Below are 19,036 nucleotides of genomic sequence, written 5' to 3'. Positions count from 1 at the left end.
GGAGCATCACTAGAGAGGGGAGCCAGTATCAATAATAAGGATCATTGTAGACACTTAGCTCCAGGTCCTAACATTGCCTAACATTTGTCCATTCTTGTCTAACATTTTTATTTGAACAATGTCATTCACTGCTGAAGCTAACATGCTTCCCCAGCATGTGCTTGGTTGGGGTTTATTTGGAAATACAGAAGTGGAAGATAGTTTTCTGTTTTATTCTAATTAATATTTGTTGGATTTTTTTGTTTGTTTCTGATTGCATCATTGTAAAAAAAACCCCAAAGACTCTTGCACTGAAAGTAACCCATGAACATTTTTCCATGTGACTGCATCTCTAAGGCTTCTGTTTTTCCTAAATGCCATGGCTGGGGGCGCATTCTAGGGAATGGATGAATATGGCCTTCTTTGAGCCTGAAGAAAGTTGATTCTGGAGGGAGCTAATTCAAGGACATGCACTTAAGGCAGACCCTGGGATTTCATGGTTCACAGGCCACTCTCAGGGCCTCTCTGGTCATCTGCTCCCTTCCTTCTGCAGCCCAAGTTTCTGCTCGCTCTTGTTTCTCTGCTGCCCCAAGACTCCAGTGGTAAATGAGGCTGGGACCCTATCCTAAATTCCCAGGGTTCAGGCTTCCCGGCTGATCCAGTGGTTAAGAATCTGCCTGCCAACGCCGCGGACACAGGTTTGATCCCGGTCAGGGAAGATCCCACATGCCGTGGGGCAACTGAGCCTGTGAGCCGCAACTGGGGAGCCCATGTGCCACATCTACTGAAGCCCACGGACCTAGCGCCCATGCTCTGCAGCAACAGAAGCCACCGCAACGAGCAGCCTGAACACCACAGCTAGAGGAGGCGCGTGTACAACAACGAAGACCCCGCACAGCCAGAAGTAAATAAATATTAAAAAAAACAAATTCCAGTGTTCAAGGAGAGAGAAACTTGCTGGCCCCTTTTGGATGAGGCATCATGGTAGACTGAATAATGGCCCCCAAAGGTGGCCACTTCCTAATTCCCAAGACCTGGGATACTATGTCACGTCGCCTTTGGCAAACAAGAGGGTTTGCAGCGTGATTCAGTTAAGGACCTTGACGTCAGGTGGGCCCAACTGGATGGCAAGGTCCTTATAAGACGAAGCCGATAAAAACAAATGAGAAGGGAGTGTGACGACAGAAGTGGAGGTGCGGTGATCCGCGGGTGGTGTGACGTGGCCTCCAGCCCAGGAATGCGGGCGACTCTAGGAGGTGGAAAAGGCAGGGACAGGGATTCACCCAGAGGGAGGCTCCAGTCACTTTCACGGAAACATACTCCATTCTACTCCACATGGGGCTCGTACACCTTTGTCCTAAACGAAACCCCCCCCTCCCAGAATGCGGCGAACAAAAACCCAATGTGGCACCAGCTCACCTCGTTGTACCAGCCGACGATGAGCTCCAAGTTGCCCACGAACTTCCGGAAGGTTTCGTACTGGGAGAACAGGTTCTCGGCGCTCGTGGGGATGTCCTTCTGGTGCTGGAAGTTCAGGTACTTGACCTCTCTCAGCACTGCCACCAACTGAGGCAAGTGAAGAGGACAGAAGTGGTCAGGTCTCACGGCACAGGGCTTGGCAGCACACGTGCAGGTCTGTCCCTGGGAGGCTTCTGCAGCCCCCAGGGGGAGCTGAGGGGGAGGCCCACCTGGGGGACAGGCTCTGCTGGCAGGATCAGGGTGCTGCCTTCCTCAGCTCAGTCCATGACCCCCTCACCTGCCCCCACCTTTATTTGAGGTACCGATTGCCACCTCCTCATGTGTGACCTGTTACGCTAGTTTACTCCTCCATCCGCTCTTCTCCTGGCCCTTCCTCCACCGCCTGCCCCCTCAACCCCTGCCCTTCTCGCTCTGTAGGAGGCAAGCTTCAGAAGGACAGAGATCTTTGTTGGTTCGCTAATTTATCCCCAGCACTTACACAAAGTAAGTGCTTAGTAAATGTTTGTTGAATGAAAGAATGCATGTTAGTGGAAGAGACGGTTTCAGAGGGAAAGTCACATGTGGGGCCCCTGCCTTGCTGAAATCACTGCTGACTTCACGAGCAAGGCTGACACACTTGTGTGGGGCCATGCTTGTGGAGGTCCAGACTGCTCCCACTTCTGCCCTAGCACATGGCTAACCATCCGATTTTAGCCCCAGATGGTGCAGATTCCCTCCAGCATCCCCAGCTTGACCAGGGGGCTTATTTATTCAAATCCTGCAAAGACCTTTTTTTTTTTTTTTAATTCTCAACCTGATGATTCCTCTTGGGACCCTATGAAACGTGGCCCAGCTTTAAAATAGTACACTCATTCAAGCTATATTCAAGGATGCTATGATTGTCTCATATCTCAAACATACCCCAGGCACACTTCAAGCAACACTTCGATAATAAAGCTTTGGGGTAAATGTGACATAAACGTCAACCCCACAGATTTGTGCTGTCGGGAGGAGGGGGTGAGCCTCAGAGCCGCCTGAGCTTGCCCTGTGAGGAAGCAGACGGCACCCACCGCTTTGCTGAAGTTGACGCGGATGAGGTTGGTGACAGGGTCCCGCTGGATCAGGGGCTGCCCCAGGTTGAAGTGGCAGTCCTTGTCCACCCCCGACACCCACTGCTGGTAGATCCTCTCGCGGTAGCTTCTCAGCAGCTCCATCATCTCGTCGTATTTCTGGTAGACTAGCTTGGCCTCCACGCTGGACATAACCCTGGAATCAGAGTTAGGGGGAGGGTCAGATACTGTCTCCCACGGGGCCTCACTGGCACCCCAACCGAGGCTTTCAGACCCCGGGGTGTTGCAGCAGCCAGTCAGCTCTCTCGTTTCTTCCAGGTTGAGACCCTGAACGTACAAATGGATGATGCCCTATGTAGGTAGCGTCTAATCCAGAAGGTCACATGCTAACCCTTGTAATATTGGCCCCGAATGGCCATGACTTGATTCATAACCTCCAGCTTCCCTAATTCCTCTCTTCTCTTCCAACTTAGGACTAACCAGAGAGCCAGATATGCCTTCCAACCACACTCACAGGACACCCTCCTCCTGTCCCCCAGCCGACAGCCTCCCTCGTCCTGCTGTGAGCTCTCCCGGTCCTCCACCTGCCTTCTGGCCTCTGCCAAACATGAGTGATGGTGGCCAACTCCCTGCTCTGGCCAGCTACTCAGAGTAGGGGGCATGCGCTGTGGGGTCTCTCCTGGGACCGTGCCCTGGGAAGGAAAGGCTTGGCGATGGGAGGCGTGGGCCTGCCTCAGAGTGGGGACAGAGCACCTGACCCCACTCCCCGTGGCCACGGAGGAGCGCTGCCGGCCCAGGGCCATCACTCACGGGTGGTCGATGTGCTTGAGGTCCCGCATGGGTGCCTCCAGCCTCTCCTGCAGCTCCAGGCTCCACTTGAGCTGCCCGGCCACGGGGGGCATGTTTTTGTGGATCGGGGGGATGTTGCCATCTGCTGAGGCTGCGATCTGGGCGTCATACAGGATCTTGGTGTTGTCCAGCTCAGTGTCAAACAGCTCCAGCATGACCGAGTACCTGGGCACCATCTCAGCGAGAATCAGAGGCCGTTCCAAGAGGCCCCCACACATGTGCAGAAGCTGGAGAGAAACGAGAGAACCTCCTTTGCTTGGGGGAGGGGCCCTGCTGGGGGGGCCCGTCCCTTCCCCCATGCTTGGCATCACCCACGGCTTGGACACTCTGTGCGGTCAGCCTTCAGAAGTGGGAAGACATGTGCCTTCAACACCAGGAAGTTTCCTCTGTGTAGCAACTGGCTAATCAGCTGCTTCTATGATTTCTATCTTGATGTATGCTGGGTCCCCACATACTCAGCTGATAAACCAACAGTACAAACTAGGTTCAAGGTCTAGAAAAAGATTTGTTTCAGGACCGGGAGAAATCAGGGTTTGGGCAAAGAAGATTTAAACAGTTAGGAAATACCATTTTAAAAAATTGGGGGAGAAAAGCAGCTCTGTATATAACCAGGGCTTGCGCTACAACGGGATTGAGAAATATCTTCATGACAATAATTATTGGGAAGACCACTGATCCTCAAGGACCCACCCAGGCAAGAGAAACCACTCGGGCAGCTTGTTTTGCTCTGAAAAGTGCTCTGGAGGAAAAGAGGTGAGGGGGAGGCTTGTCTTACACTACGTGGGGTCCCCGAACCACTAAACTCGCCAAATGCTGGTATGGGGAGGAGCCCATAGGAGAGTCACGGGGCTGCCATCGCAGAGCACTGTCAACTGGGAAGCTTCAACAGAGGACTTAATTCTCTCACAGCCTGGAGGCAACAAGTCTTAATCAAGGTGGACAGAGCTGTGCTCCCTCTGAAGGCTCCAGGGGAGAGTCCCTGGGTGGCCAGCAATCCTCGGCTTGTAGACCCTCTGCCTCCTTTGTCATGGAGCCATCTTCCCTGTGCATGTCTGGCCCTGTGGCTCTCCTCCTCTTCTGACACAGACCCCAGGCTCACTGGATTAAGGCACAGGAGGCCAGCAGGAGGCCCTCAATGAACATCTCAATTACATCTGCGGAGACCCTATTTTCAGTAATTCACAGGTCCTAGGGGTCTGCACCTCAACACCTCTCTAGTGGACTCAGTTCAATCCACCAACCAAGGGCCCCATGCTCAGCCCTGGGTTGAGCAGGTGGAGGTGGCAGTGGGGATGGGGTTCAGATACTGTGCGGGTGCCCAGGGCAGGAAGTGCTGACTTCCAGGGAGCGCTCAGCCCTGGGGCTTTGCGGAGATTACAGGGAAAGCTTGGCACATTCACAGGCCGTGACACCAGAGGTTCAAGCACGGGCTTCCAGAGTCCTCAAGGAGCTGGGACAGCTCAGGTGCCCATGGCCTATCAGCCCAAGCACCTCGACCTGATTACTCCAGCAGGGGTTGTCACCTCGCTCTGAGGGCAGTAACCATGCCTGAGCACCCTGCACGAAGCGAACTCATCGCACTGAGGGTCTGCAACTGCTACACACTCACACTCGCTAAACAAACGAAAAGCTCATAGAAGAGAATAAGGGAGGATCATCTGGGTGTTTTGGTTGCGGTCTTGGGTGGCATCAGAGGGTGGCTCAAGTTGGGACATAGAGGCGAGTTTCTTTAAAAATCCTCTCGCAGTGGTGGGAAGCTTGGAGGCAGCAGGGGCCAGGGCTGTGCCTGAGCACTGGGGAAGGGGCCCTTACTGCAGCCTGCAGAGAGTAGCCATGTGGGCTGGACAGTGTGACACGTGCCGGATGTTCAGGAAGCTCCCAGCCAGCCAGGGGTCACCAGGGGAGAAGTCCCTGTGCCTGCCTGAGCCCCTGGGCCCTGAAGGCCTGGACCCAAGTCTCAGATTTGCCCTAGTTTTAGGTATGAAAACTAAGACCACTACTGTGTCTATAAGTGGCCTTTTGGGCAAAGGGTGGAATAGTGGCTGCTGAGAAAGCAGGAGAGATTTTTAGGTCCCTGAAAGTCAACGAGAGCAGCAACTGACTCCCGGGAAGATGCTGTGACCCCAAGTTGCTAACCACGACTCCCTGCAGTGGCCGGGGGGAGGGGCTCCCCACACATGAGGTCACCAGTGTCGTGTCTGAAGACTGACACAGAGCAGTTGGGAAAAGCACATTCTATTGCTTGACAACCCTCTTGACTTTTTTCTTCTCTCTTCCCTTCATTTCACGCTCACATGTTTTCTGGCCCCTGGCTTCTGGGAAGGAGGTTAACTTCATTCTCTGCCAGGAGGAGGTTGTGTGGAAAATTGCTCTAGAACCTTCCCAGCTGCGTGTGAATTACTGACAGCGAGAAATAGCATCCCGGCAGCTTGGGAACACGCAGGGGGTCAAGCGGACAGGCGGGAGGGCACCCCAAGGGCCTGTCCTAATTAGAGCGGAGGGTTGTCAAATGGGAAGAAAATGCTCTTCAGTATGGGAAGGAAGATGAGCAGATGGAGACAGAACAGTTTACTAGAGTCTTCCTGACTTATTGTCTTTCTAATCTAACACAAAGTCACGTGTCTAAAAAGGACTTTCTCTTGCGGAGTACAGAAGCCGATTTAGGCCACGGCGGAGTGGGGAAGTGCCTGTGAAAACACCCAGGGAGTGGACTTCAGTCCCGCACGCGCCACCCAGAGCTCCTCCTTGGCCAGCTCCTCCCCTCCGAGGGGGGACCTATGGCCTCTGGCAACTTGGCGTGGACACCTCAACCTGCCTCCTTCCCCGTCACCGAAAGGCAGCACAAGGTGGTACCCAGCCTCCGAGAGGCCTGGGGGCGTGCTTCTCCCAGTTTCATCCCCACCACAGGCAAGAAGGGCTAACTGGGGCCACAGTCCATCTGCTCCAGCACTGTCTTCATTCTGGAGACCCCGCCACAGGGGAGGACCAGCATTTCCACGTGGAAGCACTGGCTGGCATCCTTACTCAGGACCCTTTGCACTTGGGTAGCCCTGGGGCTAACAGCCTCTGGTTCCCGCCCAAGGTCTGCCAGGGAGTCATCAGGGAACAGCTTCACCGCCTCAGTGAGGGCCAGTTCCCTCCACCAGGAAAGCCTGGCTTTGCACTGGGCTTGGTTCTGCGTCAACCTGAACCAAGCACCTGCCCTCAGGGAGTTTATATTCTAGTTGGGAGGACGACAGACACGAAGAGATCAGTACATGACAGATGCCAGGGAGAGCCAAGCATGAAGAAGGAAAACCAAGCAGGTGGGTGTTGGCAATGGCGGCGAGGGGCGAGCTCCCGCTGGGAGGAGGAGGTGAGTGGGGGGGCCTCTCTGAGGAGGTGCCCGAGGCGGCTCCAAGAGGAAGGGTGTCCAGAGACGGGAACAGCACGGAGGCTCTGTATTAATTTGCATTCATTGATATTTTGCCTGGAGCACCAACTCCATCCAAGACTTAATTGATCGTTACACTTGCAGAGCTTCAAATCCTCAAGCATTTTTGCTTTAGAAATACTCAAAAGGCAAAGGAACATCCTGGCATGTCGGCACCAAATGCTGGCTGCCTCGTGATCTTGGACCAGGAAGGTCCAGGAGCCCGTCTCCACGTGCCCCCCCATATGCCCACTGCTGAAGGGTCCTGTGGGGGGGGGGTGCACCAACCAGCAGAGGAACGAGTGTCCAGCTCCTCGCAGCTCCAGCCACTTTGACCAGTGACAAAAGGCACCTTGTGGTTTTAACTTGCACTTTCCTGATCATTTGCTAGGCCAAACCAACAACCTACGTGAGTATCGGCCGTTTGGGTTTCTCTTTCAAACCGACGGTCTCTAGGGGCTTTAGCACTTTTCTGCAATCTGTTTTTTTTTTTAATGTTTTCATAAGCATTTCCTTTTTCTAACTGTAAAAGTGCTATACACCTAACCCACACAACCTGGAGATGGTAGAAAAGTACACAGAAGACAGAAAAAATATTAGCCATCACCCCACCACCCAGAAATGACCAGTACTCTTGCCTGGAAAATCCCATGGACAGAGGAACCTGGTAGGCTACAGACCATAGGGTTGCGAAGAATCAGACATGACTGAGCGACTTCACTTTTACTTTTCACTTTCATGCACTGGAGAAGGAAATGGCAACCCATTCCAGTGTTCTTGCCTGGAGAATCCCAGGAACGGGGGAGCCTGGTGGGCTGCTGTCTATGGGGTCGCACAGAGTCGGACACGACTGAAGTGACTTAGCAGCAGCATAATACTGTGTATTCTCAGATCTCACATGTTAAGAGTCAGTGTGTCAGCAGCTCAAAATGTGGATGCATTTTAATTTTTAGAGCAACTCTGCCTCTAACTTCTGCTCCTTATGTAAATAATGAGGGAACTGAATCAAAGAAGGACAAATAGAGAGCAGGACTCAGTATAATAACCCTACGCTCACTTTCCTCTCTTAAGATGAGATGTAGCAGTAAGACCCCCTCAGAAGCTACTCAAGGTGCCAACTGCTGACTCTCTCTAAGGCACTGAGAAAGGCCCCTGTCCTTTCTGGGCCTGGCTCTTCACCTACAATCTCCAGATTGCATGATTAGATCGATTCTGCAACTGTTCACTGGAAGGACTAATGCTGAAGCTGAAACTCCAATACTTTGGCCACCTGAGGTGAAGAACTGACTCATTGGAAAACAGCCTGACACTGGGAAAGATTGAAGGCAGGAGAAGAAGGGGATGACAGAGGGTGAGATGGTTGGATGGCATCACCGACTCAATGGACATGAGTTTGAGTAAGCTCTGGGAGTTGGTGATGGTCAGGAGTGCTGCAGTCCATGGGGTCACAAAGAATCGGACACGACTGAGCGACTGAACAACCGTTCTCAGCATCATGGAGCTGGTGTGACAAATCCTCAGTCAGGGCACACTCCCCACCCGCACCTACCTTTGCACTGGACTCAATAGAATTGCAGTCATCAAACCCTTGGCAGAAGATGGTGGCCAGCCTCCTATCCAGATCTTGAATTTTGGTCTCAAAATCAGCGTAGTCGTCATCAAAACTCTGGAAGCAAATTAAATCCCCAACCTTAGAACCTTGACCAGCGTGCCAAGCTTGGAGTGGGCGCACTCTAAGCCCACCCACCGGGATTCAGGTTACGTCTCAGCAAGTTCACTGTCATGAGGGCAGAGTTCTTATGCTGTCTTTTCTCTGACACACACGCTCCCCTCCACATGCCTTCCCACCCTCGGGGCATTTGTTATTGACCCCGCTCAGGCCCCCCGACTTACTGAATCTCCGGGGTCCAGGGGGTCATATTTGCAGTCGGCGAAAACCTTCACTAGCTCGAAGACCTCGTCGTAGATCTGGGCCACCTGGCTTCCAAGAATGTTCCCCCTCACGCCCCCGAGCTCAATCTTCTCCAGCTTCAGAAACTCGATGGCTGTTTTATAAAGATCCTGGTGGAGGAAACCCCCGTACCCTCATCAATTCAGTTTCCTGACTGACCCCTGAGGGGAGGAGCCCCCGGGCCACAGGGCAGTCCCGAGGGGCCCTCTGCTTATCAGTGTTAATGTTCTCTAAAGCCATTTCAGGGATGCACACAGATAGACGGAAGTGAGAGTCCCGTGAGTAATCTCCCAGTTGTGATCGAGGAGGAGGAGGAGATGAAGGTCAGGATCTTGTCCTGACCCAACGCTGGGTGACATGTGTCTCTAAGAAAAATCACACTTCACAGGGGCCCCACTTCCTGGACTGTGGGAGGAAGTGGTCAGAAAGGCAGACGGTGGTCCCTCACAGCCTCATGTACTGGGCACCTGATGGGTGTTTACAGGTAAATCCCACCTGCTCATTCCCTCCGAGACGTGGGTCTCTCCCTGCCTTCTCCAGCTCCTTTAGCCCAGAAGGTACCTTCCTTTCCAAGATCGCTGGTTTGGCATTTAACCCCATTCAGTCCTATTGAGCTATCTATTGCTTCTGTCTGTAGCTCTCATTTCCCCTTTGAGACCCCCAAAGCCTCATTGAGGACCACAAGCAGCCCCCATGTGCCTGATCCGGTGCTCGCAGGGCACTCCAGTCCCTCCCCTAAACTGGAGACAAGGTTGGTGCCGTTTCCCACCAAAGATCCAAGGTGTATCGAGATATGACTCAAGCAAACCTACTGGAAAGTAACGGCGTCACGCCCTGCATTCTGGGCCTCTCACACCAGAGGCAGGTGGCACAGCTGGCATGGCCCATCGGGCAAGGGGTGGACAGCAGGGACGTTTCCCCCACCCACTCTTTTCCCAGCAGCCCCTCTTTTCCCAGAAGCTCCATCCCGATTCAGAATCTACAATGTAGGAACCAGCAGCTATTTGGCCAGAAACTCAGCTGGGGCCCTCAAGTTCTCGGGCTGGGAGCCTTGGGACATGAAGAAACGCTCTGTGACCGAGATATGGCATCTCAAGGGGTTTCCTGCTCTGCCTCCCAGAGGATGTGGATGGGAACCAGAGGCCTTCCCAGAGCCCCAGCTGACAATATCCCTCAAAAAATCATTGCCCAATGGTTCTAGGATCCACCCCTCAACCCTGCTTTATTTTTTTAAATAGTGTAACATGTGTACAAAGTAGATCTAAAAAAAGAGATCCCCTACAGAATACAAAACAAGAAGGAAAACCTTCTTGCCCTGCACATGCCTTCATCTCTCACCTCTTCTCCCCAGAGCAAACTGTTCTGAACCTCTTTAAAAGTGTTATTTGTCCCATGTTATGTGTCCTGTGTCATTCCATGTATCCCGTGTCGTTCCATGTATCCAGATAAGGTCCTTCTGAAAACCTCAGTTGTGCTAACTTAGTCCCACTCACCCTCTCCCTTGGCCTGCAGGCTTCCTGACCCAGGTCAATGAACTTGTCATTAACCTGCTTGTGGACAGAAGGCAGGAGAAAAGGGGAAAGCAACTGAAATGGACCGCTTTGTTCTGGGTTAACAGCTCTGGGCCTGGTGGGGGAAGCCGTGACTTGGCTTCCCCCTGGGGAAGCTGTCACATAGATGTTTGGGTGTGACTTATTTCCCTCCTGGGAGCCCATGTTCAAGGAAGACAGGGACAGAAGACGCAGTTCTCCTAAGAGGGAGCGGAGCCAAATTCCACCTTTACCTCGATGGTCTGGACACGGCGGAAGAAGGAATTTATTCTGGAAAAGGCAAGAGAAGAAGGGAATTCCCAAGGCACCGGCTCCTTGTTTTTCTAGGAGAAAGAGAGAGAAAAGGCAGGTCCATGGGGTCCCATGGGGTCCACATCACCCCAACTTATTTCCTCTCATCCGCTGTCCGCAACCCAGGCTGTACCTTGAAGAAAAGCTTCATGTTTGCACAGCAGAAGTCGTAGGCCCGGTACAGCTCCTTCAGGACGTTCACGGACAGAGAGATGCCACTCAGAACCTCCTCAGTTTCCCCCTGCAGGCCTTTCAGCACCTCCTCGGGGCTCAGGAAGGTCCGCGTCTGGGCGGAAGGGAAGACGTTTCCAAGCTGAGCCAGAGGGCTGACACCCAGATGCGCTGTCCAAAGCTGCACGGTTGGTTAAAACGACCCTCTTGCCCCGCCCCAGGCCACTAGACCACTTCTTCTGACACACCCGCTGTGCCTCAGGCTCGTGGCCTAGCCAGTCTGCCCACCCAGGGCCAGTTGTGGGGCCCCTCGGCCCAGGCCAAGGTCACAGCACCACCAGACTCTGGAGGCAGATGATGAGGGGCCCAGAAATGCAGTCCTGCTCTGGCTGCGGGACCCTGGGCCACTGCATCCCTCTAGGCCGGGAGACAGGACCATGAGCCTGATTCTCACACACTCTGGTAGCCCAGGGCCCAAAGCTGCAACTCAGACCTTGGAGGCTGCGTAACGTGCGCTTGTGAAGTGGAAGAAGGAAAGGGAATGGGTGTTGTCAGAACAGATAAACCCCTCAAAGCCCCCGGCTGAGTCTTGGGGTGCTGGGACTCGGTGAGCAGCCCCTCTTTCGTTCTTCCTCCCTCCCAGCATAAGGCAGGTTGGGCTGGCTCTGCCCCAGGTCTTGGGAAAACCCTGGGTGGCCACCCAGGGGGCCCTAGCCTTAGCCTGGAGCCTGAAAATTCTTGCACCCACATCTTTGCCTGGTTGAACATGGACCGGGATGCAGGGTGGGATGGGGGAGGGGAACGCTGGGGGTGGGAGAGGGAAGGCACTGGGGCCTGGGGGCTACCATGTCGATGAGCTGGTTGCAGAACTCCTGCAGGATGACAATGATCCTGGAGGGTGTGTTGTAGTGCTCCGAGGTGGCCCAGATGAAGCAGATGGTGTATAGCACCTTGGTGATGAAGGTCGGGAGCTGGGGAGAGACAGGCAGGCGGGCGCTTGGTCACAGCACCTCAGCTCCCCACTCCACACGGCTCCAGGAGGGGGGAACTCCAAGGGCAAGAAGAGATTCCCCCACCTAGTACTTGTGCCTGATCACAGCCAGGAAGCCCGCAGCCCCTTGCTGCCCTAAGACACAAGCCCAGAGCCTGCCAAGCCAGCCAAGGGACCCTCTCTAGCTGACGTACCGCCGTGAAGTCGGCCTGTTCCATCTCTTCCAGCAGGATACGCAGGGGCTTCAGGTACAGAACGATATCGTTGGCTTCCTTCAGGCCTGCGTGGAACAAGAACTGGGGCTCATCCCCACAGGAGTGGAAACTAGCCCCCATCCCTGATGGCGAGAAATGGTGACGGGCAGCTCAGTGTGTTTACAGACACCTGCTCCCTCAAAAGGCGGGACTCCAAGGAACTGCTGATGGGGGGAGGCAGACCCCGTCCCATCCCCAGGGTCGGCAAGGGGCCCACCCAGGAGGTGCTGACGCCTTCCTCTGGTGGAGGGGGGACATTCTCACAGGGCCACCCGCTCACCTTCAGTAACATTCATGTACACATTTTGCAGGGCTGGCCAGTAGCAACTTTTGGCTTTTTCCAGGATCTCGACTATTTTATTCACTTTGGGCCTATTGAGCTGCAAAGGAGATCAATTTTTTTTTTTCCCAACAGACCCCAGATGAAGCCTGCCTGACCCCCAGGCTGGCACTGAGGGATCCATCCGGGTTACCCGGGTCCCCTCGGGAAGGCTGGGTACTCAGGACTCTTGTGGGTGCCTGGCCACCAGGGGCAGAAGAGCCATCACCTGCTCGTGGATGTACTTGAGGTTCATCAGCCGGGCGTCCCAGAACTCAAACTCGACTCGGGGCAGGGGGTGCAGCCCGTCCAGCAGGGCCTGGGCCGAGTCTTTGCTCAGCACGTCCCGGATCTGGTGGGACCAGTCAATGATGATGGTCTCAATGGCGTGCAGCAGCGAGTTGTCCAGGGAGGAGGGGATCCTGCAGAGCCAAGGGTTGGGGGCGGGTGGGGGATGCTCTCAGTTACACCCGCAGGCTTCTTCCAGCTCCACCCCCAACGGCCCTCATCCAGGACAGAGCCTGAGACAACACTGGGTCTTGCCCGGGGTACTGGTGCCCCCGAGAAAGAGGATGAGGGGAGCCAGCTCTGGAATAAAATCCATATTGCACCATGGCTCCTGGGCAGTTCTGATCGGGTCACCACAGCGTGAGTGTTGGGGGCCTAGAGGGCCCGCCTGTGTGATGAGCCCCGCAGGAGTGCTCACCCTCTGATGGGAGTAAGGGAGCAGGCAGGCACTGCCACAGCTTCAAGAGCTGTGCACACCATGCCATTGCAAAGGGCACTCAGGCAGGTGCAAGGTGACACCTGGGGGTCCTCGGGCTTCTGGGGGTCTCTGGGCAGCCTCAGCCTCCATTCAGAAGTGCAGCCTCCACCTGCTGCAAACCCCTTCCATGCCCCTCACTGCCCACACCCTAAAGCTGGGGATCCCCCTTCCTGTGTGACCCCAGATGACGTGATGCTCTTGGCATGCCACGTGATGCAGGGTCTAGTGCACGTGTGTGATGGAGGGGGGCTGGAGCACGGGGGTCCAGCCATTGCCCAGCGGAGTCTGGGGGGCTCCAATGCCGCATCTCAGACTCAGCACCTAAAGGTACAGTCCTGCCCTCCTGGGCTTCACTAGCACCAAGACCAGTTTGTGGGGAGCTTGCCCTGGGGGTTCAGGGACCACCCCTCCCTCCAGCTCCCCAGCCGGGCCCCGACCTCTCCATGGACTCCAGCGTGCCGTCCAGACTGCCCAGGTGCTCTGGGATGGGCAGCAGGGTCTTCCCCTTGATCTTGCCGCTCATCACAAACATCTCGTTCTTCAGCTTGTGGACTTGCTTCACAATGTCCTCCGAGACCACGCGGGGCCAGCCGCTCATGTTTTCACTTTGGTTTAACAGGGAGTAGAGGACCTGGAAAGACAGGATTCTGTGGCTCTGCTCGAGCCTTCTCACCTGGGTGGGGGGACACCCAGGAGGAGTGGGGTCCTCGGCGACCCGGGACCCGGGGGAACCGAGCCCTTCTCCCTTTGAAGAAGGTGGTGGGGCTGGTCAAGGTGCTGAGCCTCCCCACCGTGGGCTTTTTTTTCCAAGTTCTTTTTTAAAAAATACTGATTGGTTGATTTGGCTGCCTGGGGTCTCAGTTGCACGTGGGATCTTTGTGGTGGCATGGGAGATCTTAGCTCCCCAACCAGGAATCAAACCTAAATCCCCAGGGTTACAAGGCAGATTCTCAGCCACTGGGGAAGTCTCCTAGTCCCTGTGTCTTTCAAGTTTTTAAAAAAATACTGATTGATTGATTTGGCTGCATTGAGTCTCAGTGGCATGTGGCAACGCATGGGCTTAGTTGCCCTGTGGCATGTAGGATCTTAGCTCTACAACTACAGATTGGACCTGAATCCCCTGCATTGCAAAGCAGATTCTTAACCACTGGATCACCAGGCAGGTCCCCCTGCACCTGTGTCTTTATGGAGGCAAAGCCTTCTACACACTCTTGCCACAAGAACACACACTCCTGGCTGAAGGCAGACCTTCCTTTCTGCCTGGGGGTGCTGTTATATGCTGAACTGTGTCCCCCTGATTCACATGTGGGAGCTGTGACTCCTAGCACCTCAGGATGTGACTGGATTTGGAGAGAGAGCTTTTCAAGAGGTAGTTAAGGGGAGCCCTAACCCAGTATGACTGTTGTCCTTAGAAGACATAAGGACACACGTGAAGTCGGCCATCCACAGCCAAGGAGAAAGGACTCAGAACCAGCCCTGTTCACACGTCGATCTGGGACTTGCAGCCTCCAAACTGGTGCTTTGTCAGGGGTTGCTCCCCTGATGGCTCAGTGGGTGAAGAATCTGCCTGCAGCGCAGGAGACACAGGAGATGTGGATTCATCCTGGGTCGGGAAGTTACCATAGAGAAACAAATGGCAACCCGCTCCAGGATTCTTGCCTGAAAAATCCCACGGACAGAGGCCTGGCGGGCTACAGTCTGTAGGGTCGCAAAGGGTCGGACACAACTGAACGACCAGTTCTGGGCCATGCCAGCCATCTCAGTGGACGTGAGGGGAGGTCGGTCTGGGTCCTGACTGACTATCCCTGTGGCCTGAATTTGTACAGGGTGGGGACGCCCACTACCCCCATCTCACAGACGAGGTGAGCGATGCCTAGGAGAGCAAGTCACTGGAACTCTGGCTGGTCCGACGGTCCATAGCGGGCTGCACCTCCCACGCCGGCCGACAGCGAGGCGGCAGGACGGTGGGGAGACGTGTAAGACAGCACTTGCTTTTCCCTTTCTCTGCTCCAAGTCTCAGAATTGGGAAACCCTTCTACTGCACCTCGAATGGCCCACACCTTTTGAGGCTGTGGGCAGGGATTGTCCCCAGGGCGGTATGGAGGGTCTAGTGATTTCAAGAGAGACAGGTGATGGCCAGGGCCACTCAGCCTTCGTGTGCACAGCATCACCTGGAGGTCTTGTTAGAAAGCAGGCCAGTCTCGGTGGCCAGGGCAGCCGGACCTGAGCTTTCTAATACCTGACCTGCTTGTAGGCAACGTGGATGTTGATCTGTGGACCCACCCCTGATTAGCAGGGTTCAAGGCCACTCACACAAAGTATGGGAAGCAGGCGGTGTTCCTCCTGAGCCCTCCCCACTCCCCCGACCCCCCGAGGCCTGGGTGCATCTACCTCCTCCACAACGGCGATCAGCTGGTCCACAGGCGTGGGGCTCATGTCCCCGTAGACCAGACGTTCCTTGTAGTTGTCCTTGCCGATGTTCTCGGGTCTCTTCTTGATGAAGTACATCCCTTTGGACTTGAGGGAGGCCGGGAAGCCCAGGCACGGTATGATCATGCCGGCAGGGTTAAGCGTCAACACCAGAACCAGAACATCTGGCTTCTCAAAGAAGTCGGTGAACAGAGCCATGTTCTCTTCCGTCCCCATCATTTTACTCCACTTGTCCGGCTTGAACCTCAGGACGAGGGAAGCGACACTCTCCATATACTCCAGTCTGACATCCGGGGGAATCGTCATCTTGACGTCAGCTTACACTGTTGCGGGAACAGACACTGAGGCAGTGGCCACCTCCTAGGGAATCTTTACTTCCCACCCATCACCGGAACCATCTGAAATGCCCGTTCTGACCAATCGAGAGAGAAAGAAGGATCGTCGTGCAGATGCCGCTTCCAGCTGGAGGGTGGGGTGGGGCTACCGGGAGCCTGTGTCCTGCTCTAGCGGGACAGCCGCCCTCTGCCCGCCCTCTGCCTGGCTGTAGGTGTCACTGTGGAGCAGGGCCACCAGGCAGTGTGTCTGCTTGAGTTCACTGTGACCATCAAGTTAACGGGCTGGGAAAGGTAGAGATGGGCCCTGGGGAAAAGGCAAGGATCATCACAACAGAGTCTGAAGGGGAGGGGTTGGGGAAGGGAAATGTCACGGAATGAAGTGACAGAGGGCCTGGATGCAAGATCCCGGGAAGAGGCCATCACTCCCCCTGGATGCCAGACAGAGGGGGCGGCCCGATGAGCGGGTGAAGGTCATATTCTCCCCATCCTAACAGCAACCACAGTGTACCCCAACGTTTGCCCTGCCCTTCAGCATCTCTTCCGCCCCCCAACCCCCATCACATGCCCATAAAGGGATTTCCCTGTGGACTGCCGCTCACATTCCCTCTGGGAGAATCCCTTGTAGCTCTCTTATAGGGACAGGGTTAACTGGAGAGCCGGGAGCGGGGGACCCGCTTGAAGCCCCAAAGAACCAAGACAAACGAGGCATTCCTTGTGAGCGTGAAATTTAAAGGGATGCTCCAAACCCTGACTGGCCACGAGCAGGGAACAGGGCACCTTCCAGGGGGTGTGGGGGTGTGGGGAGGGTAACGGGGCTACTGGCCACCAGCACCTGGACTCCACCTCTGTCCTCTTGAGCCCCCTCAGCTTTGCCCCTGAGCACAATTCTTTCCCACTCACCAGCTGACAGCAAAAGGCTCCTCAGGTAGCTAGCAGAGCCAAACGATTGGCAGCTCTTTCCAGACCAGTAAAGGAAATGGCTCCCGTCCCTCGAGGGATGCCAACTGCCATGGAACTTCTGCAAGTCTCATGGGAACTGGGATTCTAGAACTTTCTTAGGACCTGAGTGACCACTGTGGTGTGGTAAAGGAAAAACTGTCCATCACCCACTGCAGTGGGAAAGGCTCTAGGACCGAACAAACTGCCTTTGAACTAGAACATTCAGTTCATTTTCATTTCATGAAATTACAAATGTATCAGGATTTAAATCTATTGTCTTATTAAATGCTTATTTGTCTTACCTTTTTTTTTTTTGCCTTTTCTAGTTTAATTTTTATTGTTTCATTCCCACCCCATTATCTTGGCTGTTATACACCTTGCATTTCCTAGAGGCACATAGACATAACAACATGTATCCTGACTCACACTAGAATCATACTCACTGAAACCTGATAATGGAAACAATTACCCATTTACAATAGCATCAGAAAGATTGAAATACTTAGGAATAAATTTTCAGAGAAGGGCAAGACCTTCCTGACCCGCCAGCAGCTGAGGCACCAGCAGGGCCCTGGTTCCCACTGTCGACACCAGTCGATCCTGCCTCCTTGGCATCTCTGAACCGGCCCACCTACCTCCATGGCTACTGCTCTCTGGTCTAAGCTGCTGTTACCCCCTCCCCAACCCCCTGGTCTACGGACACCCTCTCTCCTCCTCCACACCACTTCTCGTCCCCAGCAAGCCATCCTCCAGAGCACCTCTCAAAAGACAACTGTCATGCCCACACCCGCTTAAAAGCCATCAACAGCTCGCTTGCACCACTTCCCGGTCTCGACACGATTGCCCTCATGCTCCAGCCACCCTGGCCTTCTTCCACCTCCTCCAAGACACCTACTCCCCTGAGGGCCTTCCAGCCCCGCACAGAATCCTGCACCTGTGCACTCCTCCTCACCCTCAGACACCATGCTACGACATCTTTCTCACCCTCAGACACCACGCTACGACATCTTTCTCACCCTCAGACACCAAGCTACGACATCTTTCTCACCCTCAGACACCAAGCTACGACATCTTTCCCTGCCAGGGTCTCCCCTGGACCGTTCACTCCCTCGATCTCTGCTGAGCACCCCGTGTTGCTCTGTGTCACGATGACAACTGCAATCAGTCAGGCACTAATTAAGCATCAGTGATCCGCTCCCCCCATTCCTATAACCCATCCCTTTTGATGAGCACTGCCACCCCAGGACCTGGCCCTGTGCCTGGCCTGCGGGAGGCCTTCAATAAACATCACCGAAGCAACGGAGACTCTGATAAGTCATGCTGCAAAGGCTGTTTAACCTCATCTAACCCAGTGTTTCCCCTCATGTAGTTGAGTGTGAAACCCTTCTCTCCTTTAAGTCCCATTACTCTTCTGAGGAGCAGTTTGAAACCCTAGATCAAGATTCTAACTGGTCTGTGCTGTATAGCACATGGAACTCTGCTCAATGTTATGTTGCCAGCCTGGATGGGAGAGGGATTTGGGTGAGAATAGATACATGTATATGTATGGCTGAGTCCCTTCCTGGTTCCTCTGAAACTACCACCACCATTGTTAATGGGCTATACCCCAATACAAAATGCTTTTGGTGTTAAGAAAACTTCTAACTAGTCCAACTTCCACCAAAATTGTAGTCCCCAGGGAGCACGCATCCCAAGGCACAAAGGAACAAACATCAGATGGTGAATCAGTGGAGTCAGGCAGACCCTGGCTTTAGCTGTGAAACAGCCTGGGGCTCGGGGTGGACGCCCTGCCTGGCATGGAGGAGAGACTCAGGAGGGACGTGGAGAAAGATGCTTCCCAGCGGGTCTCACCTGAGGTCCCACCTGAGCTGAGAAGCCAGGACAGGACTCCCGGGGCTCTAGATGGAAGCATTAGCTTTCGCTCTGTCCACATGGTGGGGGAAACAGTGGCCCTTGGGAAATGCCAGGCGGCGGGAGAAGCTTCCTGACTGGGAAGTGCATGTGGGGCTGAGCAGTGGGTGACTGGCTGCGTCCACCCCTCCAGGGCCACCTGCCGAGGTACGTGGCTTCCTCACTTCCTTTGCTCTGACAGTCACAGCTGGGGAGGGCGAGCTGAACAGCTCAACCTCTACTTACAGTCCCCAGGGAGCGCTTCCTCCTGCTGAATCAACTTGGAAGACAAGTTTCCGCTGTCGTGACCCATCATTAAATACAACTGGCAGGACGATTTTCCTCAGCTGGGGACGCTCGCGTTGGGCGGGCGGCCGGGCC

The 19,036-nt window shown here is 54.6% G+C and overlaps 1 protein-coding gene across 5 annotated transcripts in view; it reads right to left on the bottom strand.

Annotated features, from left to right (window-relative positions):
• Window positions 1-16,860, bottom strand: part of DNAH17 (dynein axonemal heavy chain 17) — a 94,548-nt gene extending 77,688 nt beyond the window's left edge. For 2 of the 5 annotated variants that reach the window (XM_024981011.2, XM_059878352.1), the window contains exons 1-14: window positions 16,727-16,851; window positions 15,453-15,814; window positions 13,499-13,692; window positions 12,525-12,717; window positions 12,257-12,356; window positions 11,917-12,002; window positions 11,577-11,702; window positions 10,694-10,846; window positions 10,503-10,592; window positions 8,662-8,829; window positions 8,318-8,434; window positions 3,318-3,583; window positions 2,508-2,703; window positions 1,399-1,545 (exon numbers count right to left, since the gene is read on the bottom strand). In XM_024981011.2, the coding sequence (XP_024836779.1) occupies window positions 1,399-1,545; window positions 2,508-2,703; window positions 3,318-3,583; window positions 8,318-8,434; window positions 8,662-8,829; window positions 10,503-10,592; window positions 10,694-10,846; window positions 11,577-11,702; window positions 11,917-12,002; window positions 12,257-12,356; window positions 12,525-12,717; window positions 13,499-13,692; window positions 15,453-15,797 (2,181 nt within the window). In that variant the 5' untranslated portion in view covers window positions 15,798-15,814; window positions 16,727-16,851. Of the gene's footprint in view, window positions 1-1,398; window positions 1,546-2,507; window positions 2,704-3,317; window positions 3,584-8,317; window positions 8,435-8,661; window positions 8,830-10,502; window positions 10,593-10,693; window positions 10,847-11,576; window positions 11,703-11,916; window positions 12,003-12,256; window positions 12,357-12,524; window positions 12,718-13,498; window positions 13,693-15,452; window positions 16,131-16,726 lie in introns of all 5 variants that reach the window. The other 3 variants (XM_059878354.1, XM_059878353.1, XM_059878351.1) reach the window with 3 other exon arrangements.
• Between the last annotated feature and the right edge of the window lie 2,176 nt (window positions 16,861-19,036).

This window comes from Bos taurus, chromosome 19 (assembly GCF_002263795.3).
Source record: "Bos taurus isolate L1 Dominette 01449 registration number 42190680 breed Hereford chromosome 19, ARS-UCD2.0, whole genome shotgun sequence".
NCBI classification, from domain to species: Eukaryota; Metazoa; Chordata; class Mammalia; order Artiodactyla; family Bovidae; genus Bos; species Bos taurus.
The sequence above is the reverse complement of the archived record's forward strand: the minus strand, read 5'-3'. Positions and strand labels throughout refer to the sequence as shown.